At 47.1% G+C, this 27,210-nt stretch overlaps 1 protein-coding gene across 1 annotated transcript; it reads right to left on the bottom strand.

Moving 5' to 3' along the window:
* Window positions 1-5,203: 5,203 nt before the first annotated feature.
* CENPV (centromere protein V) lies at window positions 5,204-15,484 on the bottom strand. Its single transcript, XM_082861836.1, has 5 exons — window positions 15,104-15,484; window positions 12,985-13,083; window positions 11,715-11,784; window positions 6,483-6,597; window positions 5,204-5,509 (listed from the first exon to the last, which is right to left on the bottom strand). Exons 1-5 carry the CDS (start codon window positions 15,472-15,474, stop codon window positions 5,385-5,387), a joined length of 780 nt encoding a protein of 259 aa, XP_082717962.1. The 5' UTR covers window positions 15,475-15,484; the 3' UTR covers window positions 5,204-5,384.
* Between the last annotated feature and the right edge of the window lie 11,726 nt (window positions 15,485-27,210).

The following is a 27,210-nucleotide window of genomic DNA, read 5'->3' as shown; positions in this document are numbered from 1 at the left end:
CAAGAAAAGACTGACAGATTTGAGCGCTTCAAAATCTAAAACCCGAATAAACAGAGTCAGAACAGGGACAAACTGTAAAAGAATATTTGCAAAACTCATCACAGGATTTATATCCTGAACATACAAAGCACCAAAAATTAATTTTAAAAATAGTATCTGAAACACATTATTTACTAGTATTTTTTAACATGTGGATGGAAAAAAAAATAGCCCCCCCCCCCCAAAATGGGCAAAGGATGTGATCAAGGAACTTACAGAACAGGAAATAAAAATGGGTCCAAAAACATAAAAGATGCTCAAACTCATGGTAATCAGGAAAATGGAAACATAAAGAAATGAAACTGTTTCACCCAACAGATTGGTCACAAGTAAAAAGACTGATAACATCAGGTGTTGGTGAGGGCACTGCTATTCACAGGGTTGATGGACCTTTTAGGGGCTGGTATATACTTTCTGAGGGAAACTGAGCATTTTTAATGTTTAAAATATGCATATCTTCAACCTAGCAATTCATCTTCTATAGCCTCAAATAATACACATGTACAAAGAGGCCTGTAAAAGGATGCTCACTGCCAACACTGATTGTAAAGCAGAAACTGGAAACCCTGATTTCCATTAAAAAAAAAAAAAGTTAAGTAGACTAGACCCATACTCTGCAAATCTATGTAATAGCCAATGATGAGGATTTGTATGTTGACATGAGATCAAGATGTTACCAAACAAAAATGCAAGTTGCAGAACAAAACGTACAGAATGCCATTTATGTTTTTAAAGAGACACAAAGGACTTCCCTGGTGGCGCAGTGGTTAAGAATCCACCTGCCCGGGCTTCCCTGGTGGCGCAGTGGTTCTGAGTCCACCTGCCAATGCAGGGGACACGGGTTTGTGCCCCAGTCCAGGAGGATCCCACATGCCGCGGAGCAGCTGGGCCCGTGAGCCATGGCCGCTGAGCCTGCGCGTCCAGAACCTGTGCCCCGCAACGGGAGAGGCCGCAACAGTGAGAGGCCCGCGTACCCCAAAAAAAAAAAAAAAAGAATCACCATCCCCAGGGGACTTCCCTGGAGGTCCAGTGGTTAAGACTTCACCTTCCAATGCAGGGGGTGCAGGTTCGAACCCTGGTCAGGGAGCTAAGATCTCATATGCCTCTCAGCCAAAAAACCAAAACATAAAAAAAAAAAAAAAAAAGAATCCACCTGCCCAAGAACATACAGTGGAGAAAAGACACCCTCTTCAACAAGCAGTGCTGGGAAAAACCGGACAGCTACATGTAAAAGAATGAAATTAGAACACTCCCTAACACCATACACAAAAATACACCCAAAATTAAAGACCTAAATGTAAGGCCAGACACTATCAAACTCTTAGAGGAAAACATAGGCAGAACACTCTATGACATCAATCACAGCAAGATCCTTTTTGACCCACCTCCTAGAGAAATGGAAATAAAAACAAAAATAAACAAATGGGACCTAATGAAACTTCAAAGCTTTTGCACAGCAAAGCTGTGCAAAACAAGGTGAAAAGACAACCCTCAGAATGGGAGAAAATATTTGCAAAAGAAGCAACTGACAAAGGCTTAATCTCCAAAATGTACAAGCAGCACATGCAGCTCAATGTCACAAAAACAAACACAATCCAAAAATGGGCAGAAGACCTAAACAGACATCCCTCCTAAGAAGACAAACAGATGGCCAACGAGCACGTGAAAAGATGCTCAACATCACTAATCATTAGAGAAATGCAAATCAAAACTACAGTGAGGTATCACCTCACACCAGTTAGAATGGCCATCATCAGAAAATCTACAAACAATAAATGCTGGAGAGGGTGTGGAGAAAAGGGAACCCTCTTGCACTGTTGGTGGGAATGTAAATTGATACAGCCACTATGGAGAACAGTATGGAATTTCCTTAAAAAACTAAAAATAGAACTACCATATGATCCAGCAATCCCACTACTGGGCATATACCCAGAGAAAACCATAATTCAAAAAGACACATGCACCTCAATGTTCATTGCAGCACTATTTACAATAGCCAGGTCATGGAAGCAACCTAAATGCCCATCGACAAATGAATGGATAAAGAAGTTGTGGTACATATATACAATGGAATATTACTCAGCCATAAAAAGGAACGAAATTGAGCCATTTGTTGAGACGTGGACGGACCTAGAGACTGTCATACAGAGTGAAGTAAGTCAGAAAGAGAAAAACAAATATTGTATATTAACACATGTATGTGGAACCTAGAAAAACGGTACAGATGAGCTGGTTTGCAGGGCAGAAGTTGAGACACAGATGTAGAGAACAAACGTATGGACACCAAGGGTGGAAAACCGCGGTGGGGTGGGGATGGTGGTGTGCTGAATTGGGCAATTGGGATTGACATGTATACACTGATGTTTGTAAAACTGATGACTAATAACCTGCAGTATAAAAAAACAAACAAATAAAACAACTAATACTAAACTTTCTTTGGGTTACTCGTATGGAAATACGTTAATATAAATGTTTCAGACATTACATGAAATTCCTAAAAATCTCATATGTTCTGGTATAATGTTATAAGTCATAATTCTAGTTATTACTTTAAAATGTGTATCTCAGAAATAACTAAATTTCCTTGTCAATTGCATTATTATGAACTTTCATCAAATCTTTAACCGTGGTCATTTTTAAGTCTTTTGTCATTTACAGACAGTTCTGGGTGTACTCTGTTGCTTTTGCAAAAATGTTCCTATAAAAGGGTTTCATCATCAAGGAATTCATGGAAAAGACTCTGACAAGTACAGGTTTCTGGTAACTGACTATACTGCTGAACTGAATGAATAAGCATTTTCAGAACTCTAATGGAAAACTGATGAACTCATAAAAGTGCTAACAAAAGATCAAGATGAAAAAAAAATTAATTACATGGGACTGAGTGAACTGATGAGGATGATTATAATTTTTGTGACTTTCTGTTTGAATAAAAAAAAAAATCCCACAAGGACTCAGAGGCAAAAAATATACAAATCAATTTTCACTGCAAAGTAAAGGAGCTGTTACACTGGAGGATTCCTGGACTTAATGTCAATATTATGACATAGTGTGAGTGTGTTTTGTGTTTGGTAATTGCAATCATTATTGCTTTTGTTGTGGTCACCCATTTACAATGCTTGGTGTCAGTTTATCTCTTGTAAAAATAAAATACAGTGTGTGTGTGTGTGTGTGTGTGTGTGTGTGAAGAAGAAAAAGAGTCATGCCACAATGTTCATTGCAGCACTATTTACAATAGCCAGGACATGGAAGCAACCTAAGTGTCCATCGACAGATGAATGGATAAAGAAGATGTGGCACATATATACAATGGAATATTACTCAGCCATAAAAAGAAACGAAATTGAGTTATTTGTAGTGAGGTGGATGGACCTAGAGTCTGTCATACAGAGTGAAGTAAGTCAGAAAGAGAAAAACAAATACCGTATGCTAACACACATATATGGAATCTAAAAAACAAGCAAAAAAAAAGGTCATGAAGAACCTAGGGGCAAGACGGGAATAAAGACGCAGACCTACTAGGGAATGGACTTGAGGATATGGGGAGGGGGAAGGGTAATCTGGGACAAAGTGAGAGAGAGGCATGGACATATATACACTACCAGACGTAAAATAGCTAGTGGGAAGTAGCCGCATAGCACAGGGAGATCAGCTTGGTGCTTTGTGACCACCTAGAGGGGTGGGATAGGGAGGGTGGGAGGGAGGGAGATGCAAGAGGGAAGAGATATGGGGATATATGTATAGCTGATTCACTTTGTTATAAAGCAGAAACTAACACAGCATTGTAAAGCAATTATACTCCAATAAAGATGTTAAAAAAAAAAGAGAGAGAAAAGGCAGTTCACAAAAAAAAAAAAAAAAAGAGTCCACCTGCCAAAGCAGGGACACGGGTTGGAGCCCTGGTCCAGGAAGATCCCACATGCCGCGGGGCATCTAAGCCCGTGCGCCACAACTACTGAGTCTGCGCTCTAGAGCCTGTGCTCCACAACAGGAGAGGACACCACAGTGAGGCCCGCGCACCACAACGAAGAGTAGCCCCTGCTCGCTGCAACTAGAGAAAGCCCGCGCACAGCAACAAAGACCCAACGCAGCCAAAAGTAAATAAATAGATAAATTTTAAAAATAAAATAGTATTAAAGAGACACAAAACTATGTGTTTTATATATCGTTGCAAGAGGGAAGGCAGGTCAGAGGGGACATTCACTGCACCGGGGTATACTCGTTTCACCCATACAACTTTTTACCAGCTCCTTCCAACCGGCTGTCAGCTGACATGGTGACCACACGGAAATCCAGTGTGTCTGTATTTCCTCCCCCCACCCCTTTTTCTGGTCTATCCTATGTCCCGGATCATTTCATGATTCACTTTCCTAAAGCAAAGAGCAATTATTTATTAGGCGTTTGCCTTTATGTATATACCCAGCACTTCATAATGGAAGAATGCTTTAGGAAGGCATCTTGTAATAAAAAGCACTGATTATAACAGGCAGTGACATGAGACACAGAGGGTGGGAACAGCGAAGCAGTCAAAAGGCTTCCCAACGCCTGTAAGGTAAAGACCCAGGACTGTCCGCAGTCGGCTTCGACGTATTTTTCTGACCCACTGCTTCTTCCCACCACAAGCCTCCAGAGTGACCTGGCTTTACCCTGTGCCCGGACCTCTGTCCACAGCTACTTCTCCCTCCTCTCTTCCCAAATCTTGCTTCCTTTAAAAATACAGGCTCAAAGGGGTTATTTACGGGTAGAGGGGCTCAGTTTTGGAAAATGAAGAGCTGTGGAAATCGGTGACACGAAAACATAAACGTAATCAACACTGCTGAGCTCTGTGCTAAAGATGGTGAGATGGTCAAGTTTATGTTATGTGTATTTTACCACAACTGGGACAAAAAAGAAAAAGAAATCAGAAGCAGATTTACCTCTCAAAAAAAAAAAGGCTCCAATCACACTCCCCGCAGGTCTCCCACGACCAGCCTTTCATGCTCTTCCCAGCTCGGTGACCCGTGGCGCGTTTCTAACAGCCCCTAAGTTTGCCTCCTGACCCCTCCCTCCCGACGTGGCTGCAGGCGCCAGAACAGTGCTCAGTAAACACCTGCCGCTCAGTGACTGGCCTCAGCGGCAAAATCAACGTACAGAGAAAATGACAAACCGCAGTAACTGCTTTAATGTTAAAAATATTTATTTTTCTAAAAGATCACACAAAAGTCGGGAAGAGATAGAAGGGTGTCAGCTAGCCTATGTCAAAATCTGAGCCGAGGGAGGACAAGAGCTGCCTGAAGACACTGGTGCCAGAGCTGACTGCGGAGATGGGGGCGGCCACGGGCCCTCCTGCGGGAGGGGGCAGGGGCTCACTCCTTAGACATGCTCTTGATGGTCTTGTGCTCCTTCATGGCCTTCTCCCAGTCGCTGCCGTTGAACTCCTCGACCACCACGCTGCGCACGGTGCCCTCGTCCAGGCAGTGGGGGGCGATCCCTACAGGGAAGCCAGGGGGGCGTGAGACCCAGCAGCAGGCTGGCTCTCAGACCAACCCAGCCCGCAGGTGTCGCAGAAGTGGGCTCTCCGAGGGGCCCTGCGCCCCTGCTGCTGGCCCACTCCCCCCATCTCTGAGATGGGGGCCAGGGACTCGCGGCTGGACCTCACTCAGTACCAAGCTGGGAGGACAAAGGCGGGGGAGGCCTCGAGCCCAGAGCCACCTCCGCCTGGCAGCCTGGAGGTTTCACAGGCCTGGTCCAGGGCTCAGAGGGGCAGCTTTCTGAGCAATAAACACCTCCCCATCCGTACAGGAAGGTCAGCAGGAAAGACTCTCCGTGTGGCAGATGAAGAGGAAACGGGAGCTGCTACGGGGGGGGGGGGGGCAGGGTGACGTCACGCGCTCCGCCCGCCCCGCCCCCCCCCCCAACCAGGCTCGAGGCTGTCGCAGCCGCCCCACTGCAGCTCTGGAGGCTGCGTCTCTGCGGGGCCGGGATTCCAGGAGCATCCTCCACGGCTACGTCCCACTCGATTCGCACGGCAGCTGGTGTCATTCTCGACAACTGTCTAAGGTGGGACACTCTGCCCCCAGATCTAAGTAGGACCCAAAGACGGGCTTGGGGTTTCTGTGCTCGTGTTTGAACAAACCCAATTTTTTTTACTGGCATCATCCCTGCCCCTCACTCTTGCCTCCCTCACTCCCTCCCCCGCCCCCAGGCCCCCGGCCTCTCTCTACCCTCCACCGTCAGCCCCAGCAAAGTCCAGCTCCCTCGGCGGCAGGAAATGCAGGTCAGGATCCGGATGGTCTCAGAAGGCCCAGGGCCAGGAGAGAGCTCTGCTGGTGAGCCCCGTTCCTCACACACGTGTGAGGGGCCTGGCCAGGCAGGAGGCAGCCTGTGACACCAGAGCGCCCTCCCCAAGCTTCCCTGCGCGGCCGCAGGGCGTCGGTGCCCCGAGCTTGGCCCCCTTCACTCACCGAAGCCTCCGGGGTTGGAGCGGGGAGAATAAAAGCTCTGGACGCCGCACCTCTTACAGAAGGTGTGCTGCGCCTTGTGGGTGTTGAAGGTGTATGTGGTGATGCTCTCGGCTCCCTGAGGGACACAGACAAGGAGCTTCAGTTGTTGTTTACAAAGACAAATCGTCTAAAAGGCTCAATGGGGAAACCCAACTCGCCAGGCTCCCGGGGTCACGTCCAACCTGAGGTCGGGGCCCCATCTGCACGGCCCAGAGACCCGTCAGCCTCGAGTGTGACAGCTCAGAGCTTCTCCCTAGTCAGCTGCACACAGAACACCCCGGCCTCGAGCTTGCCCTGCATCCCCGGCCTAAACCGGGGAAGGGGGGGGGGGGGGTCAGCCGAGGGACTGGGTCCCCGTGTCCCCAAACTCAAGGTCCTAAGAACACACTCACTGGACTCAAATTCATCTACAAAGGACCAAGTAGGAAAGAACACCTGCCAGACGTCACAGGCTAATTTCCTTAATGGAGAACACAAACGTAAAACTGGGCAGAGGATGTGAACAGACAGTTCAGAGGAACGGGGAAAACAAATCTCTCTTTAACCTGTGAAATATCCACACTCACAAACTGCAATGAGGTAGTTTTCACTCGGGGCAAAAATTAAAAAGTGAGCTATAATATCAAAAAACAAACAACCCCGTCCAAAAATGGGCAGAAAAACAGACATTTCTCCAAAGAAGACCTACAGATGGCCAACAAACACATGAAAAGATGCTCAACATCACTAATCATTAGAGAAACGCAAATCAAAACTACAATGAGGTATCACCTCACACCGGTCAGAATGGCCAGCATCAGAAAATCTACAAACAACAAATGCTGGAGAGGGTGTGGAGAAAAGGGAACCCTCTTGCACTGTTGGTGGGAATGTAAATTGATACAGCCACTATGGAGAACAGTCTGGAGGTTCCTTAAAAAACTAAAAATAGAACTACCGTACGACCCAGCAATCCCACTACTGGGCATATACCCTGAGAAAACCATAATTCAAAAAGAGTCACGTACCACAATGTTCACTGCAGCTCTATTTACAATAGCCAGGACATGGAAGCAACCTAAACGCCCATCGACAGACGAATGGATAAAGACATGGCACATATATATGATGGAATATTACTCAGCCACAAAAAGAAACGAAATTGATTTATTTGTAGTGAGGTGGATGGACCTAGAGTCTGTCATACAGAGTGAAGTCAGAAAGAGAAAAACAAATACCGTATGCTAACACATATATATGGAATCTAAAAAAAAAAAAGGTTCTGATGAACCTAGGGGCAGGACAGGAATAAAGATGCAGACGTAGAGAGTGGACTTGAGGACACGGGGAGGGGGAAGGGTAACCTGGGACGAAGTGAGAGAGTGGCATGGACATATACACACTACCAGATATAAAATAGATAGCTAGTGGGAAGCAGCCACATAGCACAGGGAGATCAGCTTGGTGCTTTGTGACCACCTAGAGGGGTGTGAAAGGGAGGGTGGGAGGGCGGGAGACACAAGAGGGAGGGGATATGGGGATATACGTATGCATATAGCTGATTCATTTTGTTATACAGCAGAAACTAACAGAACATTGTAAAGCAATTATACTCCAATAAAGATGTTAAAAAAAAACCACCTTAATAGAAGCCTAAGGTATACGTGTATTATAGGTAATTGAAAGTTATAGTTAATTTGAGGGCTAATACAATTTTTACGTCCAAAAAAAAAAACAGTGAGCTAATGATATTGCATGTGTAGAGAAACACTCACTCGGATATGAGTCACAGGAATGTAAACCCATAAATTTGGTAACATCTACTAAAATCTTAAAATGCACGTATCGTTTAACACAGCAATTCCACTTCTAGAAATGTATCCTGCAATTAAAATTCCGTATTTTACCCAATGAGATGTATGTAGATGTTAACGCAGCATTTGTAAAAGCTAAAGGTTAGAAACTCTGAAACTGTCCATCAACAGAAGACTGGTTAGAGCAATCACGGACGGGCATAAAAATGGAATCTCAGCAAGTTTTGGAAAAAATAAGGCAGTTCTACTTACAACTACTACTAGGGAACAATCTCCAAGGTTACAAAGTTAAGTGCAAAGGCAAGGTTTAAAACAATTTGTGTAGCATACTAACATTCCTATTTTTAAAAAGCATACATACATCCTGGCATGTGCTTTTAAAGAAATAACCAAGAAAGCAGCAGCTTCTCTCCAGGGAGACACTGGGGGGTTGAAGGGTCAGAGCTTTTTACGGGTCTTCCCCGGCCACCACGGGAGACAGGCCCTCAGAGCTGCATCGAAAGACTGTTCCCAGGGGGGCCTCTTCTCACCCCACAGGGAGGCCGCAAAGAACAGCCAAGGGGTCCCAAACCTTGCAGAGTTATCTGGGCGTACGGTTTCCCCCAGGAAACCCTCGGGAGGCCTGAGACGCCGGCTCACAGCCTCCTGGACCTCATTCAGCACGAGAGCCCACCGGTGACACGCAGACCCCGTCCCATAGTGTCCACACGTCCACCTGCCTGACCCCCACCCTGCTGGCCGCTACAGCGCGTGGTCCATCGTCATGACGCTGCTATACACTCACCCTCCCTGCTCGCTTCCGTCTTCCTGCCCAATGAGAAATCACCAGTGTCCCCCACGTGGCAAGTCTAACGGTTACTTCTCCTGACCCCCGGACTCTTGCCCCTCTGAACCTGCCCCGCCCTGCAGGCTCTTCCTCCCTCCCCACCGGCCACCCTTCTCAGGCCCCTCCGCTCCGCTCCCTGTACGTGCTGGGTCCTGGGCCCCCACGTGTTGGACTGCACCGTCTGCCCAGCTGCCCTCACCCCACGACTCCAGACACACACGTGTGCGGCTGCCCACCCCCTGGCTCCGCCTCTGTCAGCGCTCACGACGCTTCACCTCAACCTTCTCAAGAATCGGATGTGAGTCCAGCACCTTCCGCGCTGGCTTCTCCCCCAGGACCTGGCATCTCCAGGCGACCGGCTGCTCGGAGGCCCAACCTCCTTCTCCGCTCTTCACAACCCGTCCTTCCTCTCGAGCAGCGGCTCTCAGCGCGTGGTCCCAGGACCAGCCGCGTCACCGTCACCTGAGAACTTGCGAGAAACGTCCATCTTGTGTCCCCCCCCGCCCCCCCAAGACCTGCACAGTCAGGAGGGGGCCCAGCGATTTGTCTAACGAGCCCTCCGGTGGCCGTGCACAACCCGGACTCCGAGAACCACCCGCTCCAAAACACATCTCCATTGACCACTGTCTGCCCGTCCCCACGGCTGCCACCCTCTCCCGGCCGCCCCCCCCCCCCGCCTCCATACTCACCTCCTCACCATCCTCTCTGCACGCGGCAGCCACCCCGCGCTTTTCAAACACTGAAGCACATGTCATCCCCGCCCCGCTTAAAACCCTCCCCAGGCTTCACTCTCCAGAGGACAAAACCTGTCTCCTCATCCACTCCAGCCTCTCTCCAGCCCCAGCTCGGTCCGCTGGTTCACCTCCACCCTGCGGCCACGAGGGCCACCGTGCAGCTCCTCGGACACGCCAAGCGGCCCCCCGGCGCCGTGCCCGCCCCGTGCCCAGGACCCCCGTGCCTCGGCATCGAAGCGCCAGAGGGGCCTGCCCTAGCCGCCGAGACTCGCCACCGGCCAGCCTCCGTCACGCTGCCCCGCTCCCACCCTCCACTGGGCACTTCCGGGCCTCGTCCCGTTCCTCTGTCTCTCCCATGAGGCGTGAGGTCCCAGGGGACAAGGGCCCTGTCTGCCACGACAGCTGCGGGGTTTCAGTGGAGCGCAGCCTGGCACACAGCCGCTGCCCCATAAACACTGCTGAATCAAGGAAGGAGGTTTGTACTCAAAGAACAAACGGAAACTGCTCCCTCCTTCACCAGGCCGGGCGGAAGAAGAGAGCGGGCGCTCCAGACGCCAGGGCGGCCGGAGAAGCAGGCCCAGGGGGTGGGATGGCGGGGGCGCTGCCAACTCCGAGGCCGCGAGACGCCGGCCGCCCGCGTGCCTTCGGGAGCCGCCTGTCCTGGGGGGCTGGGGCCACAGCCTCCAGCGGGCACCCGAGGGGGGCTCGCGGGAAAGGCGAGGGCAGGTCTGCTGCCCGCCGGCGCTCCCACCCCGACCAGACACCCACCCCAGGATCGAGGGCAGACACAGACAAGGAGCCACCCCGGCCTGAAGCGTCTGGAATTAAATCTCAGCTTTTCCTCCCAGACACTCACCGAGGGGCCACTGCATGCCGAGGCCCCAGGGCCAGGAGCGCAGACTCGACCAAAGGTGGTTCCGGGAAGCCCTCCCGACCCGACAGGCACTGCGCATGATGCCCAAGGCGAGGCGTCTGTCGGGCCCGGGCGGGGCAATGGGAGCAGAGGACAGGCCAGAGCCCCGCCCCCCCCGCCCCCCCCCCGCCCCCCCGGGAGCAAAGCCTGCCGAAGCCTTTTTTAAACCGGAGATTTTACTTCCAGAAGAATTGATCCAAAGACATAATGTCTAAACTGTCAAAGATTTATACACAGGGAGGTTTACGACAGCACTGCACTCAACCTAGAAGTTCAAACGTAGAAGGTCGCTCGTGGTACATTCATGCAACGAAATATGCTACAGACACAGCAAGAAGTCTGTAAGTAAACTACCAAACAGTTGTAGGCGCGGGGAGAGGCCAGGGGCATGAGGGCCAGTGGAGGGGAGGCCTTTCACCGTGTATGTATCTACTCTGTACTTTGCAAATCTGGTACCAAGCATGGAAAACTCCCCCAAATACTAAAGTTAAAAATCTTTTCAATCATTTATTTTTCATTGGGAAATGATAGAAGTCAGTTATAAAGCAGATAAAAAGGTAAAATTCTACCTTGATAAAAGCACACGATTTATTTAGATGTATTCATCCATGTCCAAAATAACATGCAAGGATATTCAGCAGAACACAACCAGTGGTTACCTTTGATTGACAGCATTTGGGTGATCTTATTTATTTTTGATTCTCTGTGTTTGTACATGTTTCCACTGTAATATCAAATATATATCCAAAAATACTGGGTTGGCCAAAAAGTTCGTTTGGGTCTTTCCATAACATCTCACAGAAAAACTAAAACTTTTTGGCCAACCCAATATAAAGGGGGGAATGACAGCTGGGTGACAGGGGAAAGCATAAGGCCCGGGAGGCCCCCTGCGCCTGGCACCCTGTAAGCCCCACTCACGACACTCACCTTGAGGAGCTTGAAGCGAGAGGCGGGAACAATGAAGTGTCTATTCTGCTTCTTCTTGCAAATACTGCAGCTACAGAAAGACAAGAGCAGACCTCGGACTGTGAACGACCACCTGCACCCTCTGAGTTCCCCCCGGGGCCCAACCTGCCCCGTCCCAGGAGCCAGCTGACCCTTGAGGTGAAGCCCCTTGCAGCGCCATCCCAGGAAGGGCAGCTGGGGCCAGCGGCCTGGGGCCTCTGCTCTGTGTGTGCAGGAGGGCCCACGGGTCCCACAGCCAGCAGTGCAGGCCACGCACCCCTCAGGAAACCAGGACCCGGAGAACCACGCTCCTGCCGCCCACCCTTGGTTTACTATGGTGAAGGGAACTGCTGGATTCTGGAGACAGTAGAAAACAAGCAGCAGGCAGAGCTACGACCTTCTGCCCCTGGGGTATCCTCACCAGAAATGGATAAGGAAGCTTAGGTTTCCCTCTGTCCTCATCTGCACATCACAGAAAGCCCAGCTCCACGTCAAACAGGTCCTCAGAATCACATCCTCAGAATTAAATATAAGTCCCCCCCCCCCCGTTTTAGTCCACCTTTTAAAAAACTCTAATTTCGTATAAAATCCTCTAACAACTTATTCCAGGGGCTGCTTCTTCAATCTGGACCGCACTGTTTAGCAGCAAGGTCAGCTCCCCGTGGGAGGAATTCCACGGTATTTATTTATTTATTCTTCACATGTAATTCAGGCACCACAGCACCAAGGGGCAAAAGGACTGGATACTGTTGCATAATCAGTTACACACCAACTACGGGTCAGACAGAAGTCAGAGCCTGGAGACCCTGTTCTATCACAAGGCCTGGGAGGTGCTGACAGCAGGCGCTCCACCGATCCTGGCAGCACTGCCTGCCTCACCTGGAGCAACGGGGCCAGGTGGCCTGGGGCATGGCAAGCTTCCAGGTACGTACGCCCTGACCTCACCTCACCTCACCCAACTCCCGAAGACTCTGCTCAAGGCCTTTCATTCAGTGCCCAGCCGCAAGGTCTCTGGGGAAGCACTCCCACCGCCAGCCCCCAGCCCCTGCACCGGTGTCTCTGGGGCACTCTGCTGGGCACAAGTCGAGGGCCCTGCTCCACATCCCCTGGGGCTGTGCTGCAAGACTGAGCTGTGTCACACACAGCAGGCTGTTATTTTTAGCCTCCCCCAGTCTTTAAAACCTTTTTCATTAATGAAAACATCTAACACAACTTCTAACGTCTAAGCAACTTGGGAAGAGAAAACACTCACTTGCAGTCAAAGATGTGCAGGTCTGCCGAGGCCCAGACTTCAAAGCGAACCGCCCCACAGTGGCAGCCTCCTGTGTGTTTCACCAGGCCCTGGTATTCACTGAAGGGAACACAAATCAGGAAGATGAGGGTTTCTGAATAGTCAGGCCATGGTTGAAAGAAAGAAGCAAGATGGGAGAGAAGTCTTTACGGGACAACCAGATGCGTTCCTGCTTCTGAGGAGGCACTGTCAGTTTTATAAAAGAATTCAGTACCTTCTTTGTATGTGAGCTCTTTTTTCCACTTCTATTTTGTTAAATTGTAAAATAAAGCATTCCAAAGTATGGAAAAAAGAGAATTGGGTGGAGGACCCTAATCCAGCCACCCGGACGTTTTTATTTACATGGCAAATACTTACTAAGATTTTTTACAAGCGAGGCACTGGGGAGAAGGCTGTAAACAAGATACAGCAGATGGGGTCCTGGCCACAGGGACCTGGAGCAGCCATCAAACAAATTAACTGACTATTTACATGACTTGTGATAAAGGCGTACAGGCCGCCATGAAAAAGAGACCTGAGGAGTCCGGAGAAAGTTAACAAAAGGCTCCTGTAATTCTGCTGTATTCTCCTCCGGTATTTTGCATATACGTGGTTTTTTACAGAGCTACCCGTACACATTACGTACAACTTGAATCTTTTTAAAACTTATAAGTCAGGCCCTTCGTTGAACATTAAGATTTGATAAATATCATCCAACTGCTTTCCAAAAGGGCTGAACACTCTTATCAGTAATGATTGAGAAAACATTTCACTGAATCTTCTCAAGCAATAATTACAGGAAAAATAGCTCGCTGCAGTCTTATTTTGCATTTATTTGGTTACCAAGACTGAATGCTTTCTCACGTTTCTGTACAAGTTGACTCCGTTAATTTGATGTATTTTTTTCTGCAGACACAAATAATGCTTATGGTAAAAAACGCAAACATTACAACATTTGATAATGTAAAAAATGAAAGTCTCGTAAGTCCTAACACCCAGAGGGATCCACAGTTAACTGTTTGCTCTATGTTCCTGAGATTATTTTCCGTACAATAACGTTTTAATAATAACATCGATTATTGTTTAATATATTTTTAATTTACTGAGTTTTGGTTTTTTAACAAATGTATGTGACTTGCGCCAATCTGATAAGTTAAAAAAAATCTCACCCTTTCATGTCAACATTTTAAAATCTTTCTCTTGGCCATTTATCAGTTTGTTTTAAAGCATAAATTCAAACTTTCGTTCTACGTTTCTGACATATTCCCCACACTGAGCAGTAGCCGGCACACCTTAGCTCAAAAACACTGAATGATGATGTATACCGAAAAACGCTCAGCCTATAGTCCAAGATGATGAACCAAAAAGTGAAGCACACGGAAAACCCAACATTCCATCTCTGAGAAAACTCGTCCTAATGAAGAGAATTTCTTACAGAACAAGGACAAAGGAACATTTTTGCTCAAGGAAAGGAGTAATCCTCAGGTTGCTATGCAATTGTTAGGTTGCTTTGTTTTCTCTTGGGTTTTCTAGCATAAGACGACGGATTCTGAGATATTTAGGGCGCTAAACTACTTCTCGGTAGCACAACTGTGCTACGGGGCAGGGGCCCCATCTGGAGACGACGAGGCGCCCCCCAGGGCTAACAGCTCACTGCGAGCTCCACGGACCCTCCGAAGTCCTCCTCCGGCCGCCGGGGAGCCGGGGTCCTCGCCCCGCGGCGGCAAACCCGGGGGACGCGGAGCCCCGGCCCTCGGGCCCCCGCGGCGGTTCCGAACCCAAGCGGCCCGCGCGCTCCTCCCCGCCGCCCGGCTCCGCGCAGGGCGCGCGCAGTAACAGGGGCCACCGGCCTCCCGGGCGGCTCCGAACTGTCCCAGCGCCTCTCACCCCGGCCCTGCCCCCTCCCCCAGCCGCTCTCCAAACACACGTGCGCAAACACAAAAGCAGCTCGGGGACCGGAGAGCCGGGCCGACCCTCTTCGCGGGAAGGCCGCCGCCTTGGCGCGCGGCGCTGGCCGAGCGGGGAGGCCTTTGTCCGGCCGGTGCGCGGCTCGGGCGCCGCGGGGACGTTACAGGCGCCAGCCCGGCCGCGCCGCACTCACTAGGTGTCCAGCAGCAGCTTGGCGGCGCCCTCGAAGCTGAGCCTCTGCCGCTTCTGGAACGTCTCCCAGCGCTCCCGCTGCTCGCCCAGGTCCAGCTCGGACGCCGAGGGCGCTGCGGGCGGAGGCGGGGGCAGCGGCGGCTCCGGCGGCGGCTCTCCGGCGCCCGCCTCCTGCGCCCGAGGCGACGACTGCGGCCGCCGCTTGGCCGACGGCTGCCTCGCCGCCGCGCGGCTCCCGCCCCCGGCCTGGCCCGCGGGCCTCCGTGCGCGGTCGGCGCCGGGGGCCGGGGCGGCGGCCGCGGGGGCCCTGGAGGCCCCGGACCGCTTCTGCCCGCGTGGCTTGGCCGCCGCGCCGCTCCTCGCCCGCCGCATGGCTCCCGCACCCTTGGTGCGCAGGCCTCTTCGCCGCGCGTTCCCGCTCCGCCGCGCGCCCGCTGTGCCCCGCGCGCGCCCGCCGCCCGCGCGCCCGCTGCCCCGTCTGCGCAGGGGGCGCTGCGCCCGCCTGCCCCGCCCGGCCCCGGCCCCGGCCCCCTCCCCGACCCGCTCCTGGCCACAGCTCAGCGCACCCACCCCGCCCGCCTGCCCGCCCGCCCGCCGCGGGGCCCACACCTGCGTCGCTCTAGCCGGCAGGCCCTGCGGAACCGCGCCTCTGGCCTCGGCTCCCGACACGCGGAGCCTGTTTGCACCTGCCGAGGCGCCTCCGGGGCCCTTGAACCCCGAGGGCTTCTTCCTGCCTTCCTGGGTCACCCTGAATTCACAGCCACATCCCAGCAGGGGCCCCGGGGCAACTTCATCTCCAGGATGAGGACAGCATCTTACTGGCAGGAGCCATCGCGTGCCTGAATGAGCTAATCAATGTGGGTAAATGGCCAAGCACCTGCAACTGCAGGACAGGTAGCAGCTGAAATCAGAGTTCTTAAACTTGGGCTTTCCTGCCAGATTATAAAACAGCGTCTTCAGGATCTCGATGGTCAACGGATTTTTTTCAATTTAATAAATGAACTCCGCACCAAACCCAATTATTATGGTTTTGTTGAACACAGCACCAAAGTTTAAACACAAAATCACGAGAACCACTGATGGAACCCAAGTCTTTTGCAAACCTATTTTGTTGCTCTATTTTATTCATATCTTAAAAGAAATAACATTTTCATTTACTCATTTTTCTTTTTTGTGTTCTACTTCCTTAATATCAACTTTCCTCTTTGTTAATTCTGTTTTATCATTAGTTTGATAGTTTATTGAATTAAATACATTGTTCCTTTATTTTTAGTATTTTTGTTAATAAAATATTAATGACTATAAATTTTCCTGAGTATAGCTTTAGCTGTATGCATTAGGGTTCCATTGGATGTGTAGTTTACATACAGCAAAAGGCACATAGCTTTTTTTGTGTTCTACTGTTTTATTGAATACTTTTAAAAATTGAGGTGGGAAATTCTCTGGCGGTCCAGTGATTAGGGCTCCCCGCTTTCACTGCGGAGGGTGCGGGTTAAATCCCCGGTCGGGGAATTAAGAAGCCGAAAGCCACGTGGCCTGGCAAAAACAAAATTCATTAAAAAAAAGTGAGACGAAATAGATATAAAATTAAACATTTTAAGGTGTACAGTTCAGCAGTACTTGCTGCATTCACAATGCTATACGGTCACCACCTCTACCTAGTTTCAAACTCTTCTACTGTTTTTAATATTATATTTATGCCTCATTGGTAAATAGAAAATTCAATGAGTTAAACGTTGTGTAGATTTCCCTCAGCAGATAACTGACATTTTATTAAATGATTTTTTTTTTTTTTTAAACAAGAGTAGCTAAAAGATACTCCATCTGTTTCACCTTTTTCTTCTGCTGCCACCTTTGGGTTGGTTTATGACTCCACTCGGGGTAAATTTCAAATAAATCTGATTTAACTTTTTAGTAAGTTTGTTTAAAAACTTTTTTACAGTAGGTATTAGATAGAAGAAAGGAAGATGAAGTAGTTGACATGGCTAAAGTGCCATTTTGTGAGGTTTTTTTAGTTTTTTACTTTTAGTTTTTTTTTGAAGTATAGTTGATTTACAATGTTAGTTTCTGGTGTACAGCAGAGTGATTCAGTTATACGTATATATATTCTTTTTCATATTCTTTTCCATTATGGTTATCACAGGGTATTGAATACAGTTCTCTGTGCTCTACAGTAGGACCTTGTTATTTAACCATCCTATATATAGTAGTTTGCATCTGCTAATCCCAAACGCCCAATCCAACACTGCCTGCCCCCCTCCCCCTTGGCAACCACAGGTCTGCTCTCTCTGTCTGTGCATCTGTCTCTGTTTCATAAATAAGTTCATTTATGTCATATTTTAGATTCCACATATAAGTGATATCATATGGTATTTGCCTTTCTCTTTCTGACTTAATTCACTTAGTATGATAATCTCTAGGTCCATCCATGTTGCTGCAAATGGCATTATTTCATTCTTTTATGGCTGAGTAGTATTCCATTGTATATATATATGCACCACATCTGTATTCATTCACCTGTTGATGGACATTTTAGGTTGTTTCCATGTCTTGGCTATTGTGAATAGTGCTATGAACAGAGGGGGTGCATGTATCTTTTTGAATTATAGTTTTGTCCGGATATATGCCCAGGAGTGGGATTGCTGGATCACATGGCATCTCTACTTTTAGTTTTTTGAGGAACCTCCATACTGTTTTCCACAGTGGCTGCACCAACTTACATTCCCACCAAAAGGAGGGTTCCCTTTTCCCACACCCTCTCCAGCATTTGTTATTTTTAGACTTATTTTTAGACTTTTTAATGATGGCCGTTCTTTTATTTTTTTTTTTAAAGAGAGATTTTATTTATTTATTTATTTTTGGCTGCGTTGGGTGTTCGTTGCTGCATGGGCTTTCTCTAACTGTAGCAAGCGGAGGCTACTCTTTGTTGCGGTGCATGGGCTTCTCGTTGCGGTGGCTTCTCTTCGGCGGAGCACGGGCTCTAGGCGCGCAAGCTTCAGTAGTTGTGGTGCATGGGCTCAGTAGTTGTGGCATGTGTGCTTAGTTGCTACACGGCATGTGGGATCTTCCTGGACCAGAGCTCGAACCCGTGTCCCCTGCATTGGCAGGCAGATTCTTAACCACTGCGTCACCAGGGAAGTCCCTGTATATCTTCTTTGTAAAATGCCTGTTGACAGGCACTAAATTGGCTTCTTTGATGTATAGGAGTACTTTATGTCTGGATATGAGTTCTGGGCCAGACATATATTATCTAAAATATATTCTCTGAGTCGTGGCTTTCCTTTTCACTTTAATATCTTTGGATGAGTAGAAATATTTTATTTTGGGTATTTTCTTCTGAGAAAATTCAACTTGTGAATTACTTATTTTATGGTTAGAGTTTTTCGTGTCAGGTTTAAAAAAAATCTTTGTCTACCCCAAAGCTCACGATTTTCTCCTATCTTTTCTTCTAGAAGCTTTACAGTTTTAGCTTTTTTTAAAAAAAATATTTATTTATTTGGCTGCACAGGTCTTAGTTGCCACACGTGCGATCTTCATTGCCATGTACGGGATCTTCTTTTTTTTTTTTAGTTGCGTTATGTGGACTCTTAGTTGCAGCATATGGGATCTAGTTCCCTGACCAGAAATCAAACCTGGGCCCCCTGCATTGGGAGCACACAGTCTTAACCACTGGACCACCAGGGAAGTCCCCACAGTTTTAGCTTTCATACGTAAGTGTATGATCCAACTCAAATTAATTTTGCATATAGTGTGAGGTAGACACCAGGTGGTGGTTGTTTTTTCCTCCATATTGAAATCCTGTGGCTTATGTCTCAATCCTCTATTCTGTTCTATTGAGCACAAAAAAAATCTGCTTGATACTCTACGTTATCAACCATATTCCTATGAAAATCCCTCAGTTCCTCCAATTTAATATTCCTAACTTCATTCCTTTAATTTTCATTCTTTCACTACTGCTCTTCTGAGAGCTAGACCAACTAATATTTTTCATATTATTCTAGTTACTCCTTGATTGAATCAAATCAACTTCATTCATTCCTAGAGTCAGACTGTTCCAAGAACATACCTTTTTAATCGCCTTCTTGGGTTTTGGGCATGCAATAACTTTGTTTTCTCCACCTCAAGCCAACTTAATGGTATAATATCTTTAAAATAAAACTCTGGGGACTTCCCTGGTTGTCCGGTGGTTAAGACTCCACGCTCCCAATGCAAGGGGCGCAGGTTTGATCCTTGGTCGGGGAACTAAGATCCCACGTGCTGCACGGTGGAGCCAAAATAAAATAAAACCCTGGCACAGGGCTTCCCTGGTGGCGCAGTGGTTGAGAGTCCGCCTGCCGATGCAGGGGATGCGGGTTCGTGTCCCGGTCCGGGAGGATCCCACGTGCCGCGGAGCGGCTGGGCCCGTGAGCCATGGCCACTGAGCCTGCGCGTCCGGAGCCTGTGCTCCGCAACGGGAGAGGCCGCAGCGGTGAGAGGCCCGCGTAACGCTAAAAAAAAAAAAGAAAAGAAAAAAAACCCTGGCACAACATTGTAAATCAACTATACCTCAAAAAAAAAATTTTTTTAAGCCTAACTCATGTTTTTTCATTTTTACTTGTTATATCCATTTGTTTTATTTTTTAGACTCCACATATAAGTGATAATATACAGTATTTGTCTTTCTCTGTCTGACTTATTTCACTAAACACAATACCCTCCAGGTCCATCCATGTGGTTGCAAATGACAAAATTCATTATTTTTTATGTAAGGAAACAGATTGCTCTCCCTGAAAAGAAGGCTGAAGTGGTAATTTAACTATGGCTGATCTTCAGGGACTTTTATATAAGGGATACTGACTAGTCATTATACATCTCCACTAAAGAATGAACAAATAAAAACCAATTTTAACGGCAAAAAAAAATTCATTATTTTTTGTGGCTGAATAGTATTGTATTTTATATATATCCCATCTTATTTACAGAGTTCTTTATAGTGTTCTGCTTATGTTTTCTTCTAGGAGTTTTATGGATTCCAATCTTACATTTAGGTCTTCAATCCATTTTGAGTTTATTGTTCTATATGCTGTGAGAAAATGTTCTAATGTCATTCTTTTACATGTAGCTGTCCAGTTTTCCCAGCATCACTTATTGAAGAGACTGTCTTTTCTCCACTGTATATTCTTGCCTTCTTTGTCATAGATTAATTGACCATAAGTACATGGATTTATTTCTGGGCTCTCATGTTTTTCATTTTTAAATTGGGCTAAACCTTGCACACACTGAAGTGTTTTCACACATACGCATACCTTTGCAACCACCACCCAGACCAAAACAGAGAACATTTCCAGCATCTCAGAAGGGTCCTTTGTCTCCCCTCCCAATCAGTGCACCCAAGGATTACCACTACTCTTGCTTTATCACCATGATTCTGAACTACATATAAATGCATTCATACAATATGTACCCTTGTGTATAACTTCTTTTACTCAATGTTATGTCTGTGAGTTTCATCCATGTTGTTGTATGAATCCATGATTTGTTCATTTTCATTGTTGTGCAGTATTCCAATATATGAATATACCACATTTTATTTCTTCTTTCTACTGTTGAAGGACATTTAGAGTGTTTCCAGGTTGGGGCTATTATAATAAGGCTGCTATGATTTTTTTTAAACAACCATTTTATCTTTCTGACGATCTCATGGGACAAGAATTCAGGAAGGACTTGGCTGGACAGTTCTTGCTTGGAGTCTCTTGCACAATTCACTGGGATGTCTGCTAAGGCCACAGTCACCTGAAGGCTCACCAGGCTGGATGTCAAAGATGGCTTCACTCACATGCTGCAACTGATGCTGGCTGATGGCTGGGAGATCAACTGAGCTGTCACCTGGAGCACTTACGCATAGCCTCAACATATGGCTTGGGCTTCCTTACAACATGGTGGCCTCAGAGAATTCAGATGTTTTTATATTTGGCAGCTCAGAGTTCCAAAAGTGAGAGACCTAGTGTTCAGGGTGGAAATTTTACCAGGATTTTTTTTTTTGTATTTTTATACCAAAAAAAAAAAAAAAAGCCTGCTGGGATATTGGGCTGTAGTTCCATTGAATGTGTAGACAAACATGGAGAGAAATGACATCTTACAAATATTGTCTTCCACAAAACTGCAAAGCTGAAGTAATCAAAACAGCATGGTATTGGCACAAAAGCAGACATATGGATCAACAGAACAGAATAGAGAGCCCAGAAATAAACCCACACAGTCAATTAATCTTCGACAAAGGAGGCAAGAATATGGACTGGAAAAGAGTCTCTTCAACAAGCACTGTTGGGAAAGTTGGACAGCCGCATGTAAATCAATGATGTTAGAATGCACCCTCACACCACACACAAAAATAAACTCAAAGTGGCTTAAAGACTTAAATATAAGACAAAACACCATAAAACTCCTAGAAGAAAGCATAGGCAAAACATTCTCTGACATAAATCATACCAATGTTTTCTCAGGTCAGTCTCCCAAGGTAATAGAAACAAAAGCAAAAATAAACAAACGGGACCTAATCAAACTTACAAGCTTCTGTACAGCAAAGGAAACCATAAACAAAACAAAAAGACAACCTACGGAATGGGAGAAAATATTTGCAAATGATGCGACTGACAAGGGCTTAATTTCCGAAATATACAAATAGCTCATACAACTCAACAACAACAAAAAAACCAAACAACCTAATCAAAAAATGGACAGAAGACCTAAATAGTCATTTCTCTAAAGAAGACATACAGATGGCTAAGAGGCACATGACAAGATGCTTAGCATCGCTAATTATTAGAGAAATGTAAATCAAAACTATAATGACGGGACTTCCCTGGTGGTGCAGTGGTTAAGAATCCACCTGCCAATGCAGGGGACATGGATTCGACCCCTGGTCCGGGAAGATCCCACATGCCGCAGAGCAACTAAGCCCATGCACCACAACTACTGAGCCTGAGCTCTAGAGCCTGCGAGCCACAACTACTGAGCCCGTATGCCACAACTACTGAAGCCCGAGCGCCTAGAGCCCGTGCTCCGCAACAAGAGAAACCACCGCGCCCGTGCTCCGGAACAAAAGAAACCACCGCGCATCGCAACAAAGAGTAGCCCCCGCTCACCGCAACTAGAGAAAGCCTGCGCGCAGCAACGAAGACCCAACGTGGCCAAAAGATAAATAAATTAATAAATTAATTAATTTAAAAAACCCCACTACAATGAGGTATCACCTCACACTGGTCAGAATGGCCATCATTAAAAACTCTACAAATAACAAATGCTGGAGAGGGTGTGGAGAAAAGGGAACCCTCCTACACTGTTGGTGGGAATGTAAGCTGGTGTAGCCACTATGGAAAACAGTATGGAGGTTCTTCAAAAAACTAAAAATAGAGATGCCATGTGATCCAGCAATCCCACTCCTGGGCATATATCCAGACAAAACTATAATTCAAAAAGATACATGCACCACTACTTTCATAGCAGCACTATTTACAATAGCCAAGACATGGAAACAACCTAAATGTCCATTGACAGATGAATGGATAAGGAAGATGTGGTACGTATATATAATACTACTCGGCCATAAGAAAGAATGAAATAATGGATGGAAGTAGAGATTATCATACTAAGTGAAGTAAGTCAGACAGAGAAGACAAATATCATATGATATTGCTTATATATGGAATCTAAAATATGACACAAATGAACCTATCTACAAAACAGAAACAGACTCACAGACATAGAGAACAGACTTGTGGTCACAGGAGGGGTGTGGGGGAGAGGGATGGACTGGGAGTTTGGGGTTGGTAGATGCAAACTATTATATACAGGATGGATAAACAACAAGGTCCTACTGTATAGCACAGGGAACTATATTCAATATCTCATAATAAACAAGAATGGAAAAGAATATAAAAAAGAATGTATACATATGTATAACTGAATCATTTTGCTATACACCCAAAACTAACACAACACTGTAAATCAACTATTCGTCACTTAAAAAAAAAAAGAAATGTAGCCCTGCTGACACCTTGATTTTTTAAAAAATATTTATTTGGCTGCACTGGGTCTTAGTTGTGGCACGTGGGGTCTTTAGTTGCTAGGGCATGTGAACTCTTAGTTGCGGCATATGGGATCTAGTTCCCTGACCAGGGATCGAACCCGGGCCTCCTGCATTGGGAGTGCGGAGTCTTAACCAACTGGACCACCAGGGAAAGCCCTGACACCTTCATTTTATCCAGTGATCTGTGTTGAACCTCTGATCTCCAGAACTGGAAGATAATAAATTTGTGCTGTTTTCAGCCATTAAAAAAAAATTTTATATATGTATATATATATATATATATATACACACACACATATATATATAGTTTTCCAATCCACAAATATATCTCTCCATTTATGAAATCTTATTTAATTTCTCTCAGCAATTATAAACTTAATATGTCTTTTGTTAAATTTATCCTAAATATTTTGCTGCTATTATAAACGGTATTTTTAAATTTCATTTTCCAACTGTTTGCTGCTAGTATATAGAAACAATTATTTTTTTGTATATTGACCTTGTATCCACTGACGTTGCTAAATTCACTAATTTTCCCAATAATTTTGATTTCTTCTTAGACCTGAGAGACTGTTTCTTAATTTCCAAACGAAAATTAAAAAAATATTTTTGTGGTTGATTTCTAACTGTATTGGGCTATAGCTAAAGTTTCTGAATTATAGAATCTCTTATTATTTTCGAATTTATTATCCTTTTCTTTGTGGCATATAATTGATTTCTATTGACATGAAGGGTATATATATTCTCTGTAGATTCGAAATTTCTCTTTGTGTCATAATATAAAAGCCCACCTGTGAAAATCAAAAATATACATACTTGTACCTAGAGTAGTCAAAATCGTAGAGACAGAAAGTAGAATGGTGGTTCTAGGAGATGGAGAGTAATTGTTTAATAAGTACCAAGTTTCACTTTGGGAAGATGAAAGAAGTTCTGGAGGTGGACGGTGGTGATGGTTGTAGAACAATGTGAATGTACTTAATGCCATGGAACTGTACACTTTAAAATGGCTAAAATGGTACATCTTATGTATATTTTACCATAATTTTTTTTCTTTTTTTTGGTCATGCTACACGACTTGAGGGATCTTAGTTCCCTGACCAGGGATTGAACCCAGGCCCCGGCAGTGAAACTGCGGAGTCCTAACCACTGGCCCGCCAGGGAATTCCTTTTACCATATTTTTTTCTTTTTAATGTAAGTGGGCTTTTTTGGTTCTAGTCTAGCCCCTAAAACCAACATGACAAGGTCTCTGGTGACCCCAGTTGTGGAGAAACACGTCCAGCGTGTAATGTGCTGGCAGAAAGAGGACAGGTAACACTCAACTTTAAAGGGAAAACACAAAAACCCCTGGCAAATCTGTACGGGATTTTAGGAATCTGAAAATAGTACAGTGTGTTCGATTTGCTTTTTTATAAAGCACAAGTTCCCATGATTTCGGCCAGAAGTGCTAGAAGTATAGAAGCATAAGAGAGTAAATAACATTGCCCTCCAAAGGCAAACGTGCTTTTCAGATACGGTTTGCCTGTGCTTGAGACTAAGGTGCCTGGCTGTTTTAGCTCGAGGGAGTGTGCAGAATCCGTACTGGCCACCAGGGGGCAGGAGTCCCTGTGTCGTGCAGACCAGGTAGGCACAGGCTCGGGGAGTTAGTGCCCACTGTCAAAGGCATCATTTTGTACCCGCAGGCGTGCGGGAGGCTACCTGCAAGCTTTCCAGCTGCCTGCAGATGGGGAAAGCACCTGACAGAGGTTCGGGTGGCGTCCTTCTCAACCACAGGAGGGGTAACCAAATCTCTCAGCTCCTGGGACAGGCCTATTGCTTTCCTTGCTGCCATTGATATCAACACCTACATCCCTCCCTCCTACGAACATGCCAGGAGTGACTTCTGTTTTCTGAGCATATGCAGGGCCACCACTAACTTTTGTGCCGATTCGAACAAGAAGACTCCTCCTTCCGGGCACACAAGCTGGCAGGCACAGGGCTTGGCAAGCTGACTGATGCTGCTGGGTTAGAGAAAGCTCCCCTCCTTCCGGGCAGCCCCACGCGGTGGCCCTGACACGGTTCAAAGTACCAGGCACTGTGCTGAGAGGCACTTCGGCACAGGGCAGGCACGGTTAGCGTGCACATTTTTCTGCTGTGGACACTGAGGGTGTAAGTAACTCAGGCTCACAGGGCCAGCAGGCGGTAGAGCTCCCGCCAGAGAGGAGGGCCATGGCCTTGGCGGCCCTAAAGTCCCTCCCACGTCCCCTGCGCCCGCGGAGTCCCAGCCGCCGCACAGCCTCGCCGAAGAGCTCCCTGCTTCTACAACCCCCGCCTCCCCGTCTGCTCCCTCACAGCAGCAAGAGGCATTTTTTCAGCTCCTTATTTTTGTTTTGTTTTTCTTTCTTCTTTTTCGAGGAAGCAGCTGTTCCTCCCTTAACTTACTGGGTTTCACGTGGTACCGAAGCCCCCGCCCGGACACCCCTCAGGGCCCCGCTGTCCCGAGTCAGGGTCTCCCGGGCGGGGCAGGTGGCGGGCAGCCCTCCAGCGCCCAGGGGTGCAGTGGGCATGTCTGGCTGCCCATAAATACCTTTCCATAAATACGGCCCAGCTTTCTCCAGGTAAACAGACTGAGCTGCAGCAGTCCCCGGGCCTAGCACCGGAGGAACCTGCTCCGAGGGCAGGGGCCCCGCGCCCGCACCTGCACACACACCTGTCCGCAGTCCCGCCCCAGGGCGCGGCTTCCTCCTGACTGTGGTGCCCGCGCCCGTGCCGCAGTAGCTCCTTGTCGTTAGAGGAACTACTGTACATAATGCAAACGTTCAGCTCAAATAATATTAATAAAAAGAGTGCCCAATAGCCATTTCGCGGATGTTGCCAACGTCCTCCTCCCTGCTCCCAAAGAGGTAACCGCAGTCCTGACTCTTGTGCTAATCTTTATCACACGTGTATATGTACATCTAGAGAGGATGCTATTTAGTCTCGTCTGTTCTTGAATTCTATGTAAGTGGAATAATACTGTATGCATTTTGCTGAGACTAGTCTTTTGTGATTCATCCCTGTTGACATATGTAGTTGGAGTTGATATATGTTCAGTGTTGCTTAGTATTCATCATGTGAACATCCCACAACGTCCATTTCACTGTTGATAGAGAAACACGTTTAGTTTTTGCTATTGTGAACGTTCTTGTTCATATCGCCTGGGGCAGGTATGCAAGGGATTCTCTAGGATAGAGTGTTTAAAAATCTTTTAAGACAACTTGATTATGAGTACATGCCAAAGTTTTATTATAGTCTTGCTGTAAGAACAAAGGTCTCTGATGGACCAAGCCAAAGATTTCTCTCTTGGTAGAAACACTTAAAGGGGGAAAAATGACTAGGCAATTTATTTATTTAGTCTCTCGCCTTGTGGGATCTTAGTTCCCTGACCAGGGATCGAACCCAGGCCCTTGGCAGTGAAAGGTCAGAGTCCTAACCACTGGATCACCAGGGAATTCCCTTTTTTTTTTTCCGGGGTGTTTTGTTTTGTTTTGGGTTTTTTTTGTTTGTCTGTTTGTTTTGACTAGGCAATTTAAAGGAAAAGCTCCTCTACTCTCCATACTTCATTACTTCTGACACCAGATGTCTGGGGGGTCTTTTACCGAGTAATTCTCCAACACCAGCTGGGTGTCCTGTAATTTAACTCACACTGGTACCATCTGCCTGCAGCCCACAGGTTAAGGGCTCAGTCCTACAAGACAGTCCCCTTCCCTCCCCACTTCAGACACCACTTCCAAGTTCAGGTTGTCACCTGTGCTTCTGACCCACTGGCTATAAAGCCGAGGTTCCCATGACCTCCTTCCTCCTGGGGTTTGATTAATTTGTTCAATCGGCTCACAGAACTCAGGAAAACGGTTTACTCACTAGATCGCTGGTTGATTAGAAAGGATGTATCTCAGGAGCAGCCAGGTGGAACAGATGCGCAGGGCAGGGCGTGTGGGAAGGGGTGCCGACCTCCATTCCTCTCTGGGACCGCTCTTCCAGCCACCCTTCCCACCTCCACTGTTCACCAGCCAGAAGCTCCCCA

The sequence above is a fragment of the Leucopleurus acutus genome, assembly GCF_964270905.1.
Source record: "Leucopleurus acutus genome assembly, chromosome: 19".
NCBI classification, from domain to species: Eukaryota; Metazoa; Chordata; class Mammalia; order Artiodactyla; family Delphinidae; genus Leucopleurus; species Leucopleurus acutus.
Note: the sequence above shows the minus strand (reverse complement) of the source record. Positions and strands in the feature narration are given on the sequence as shown.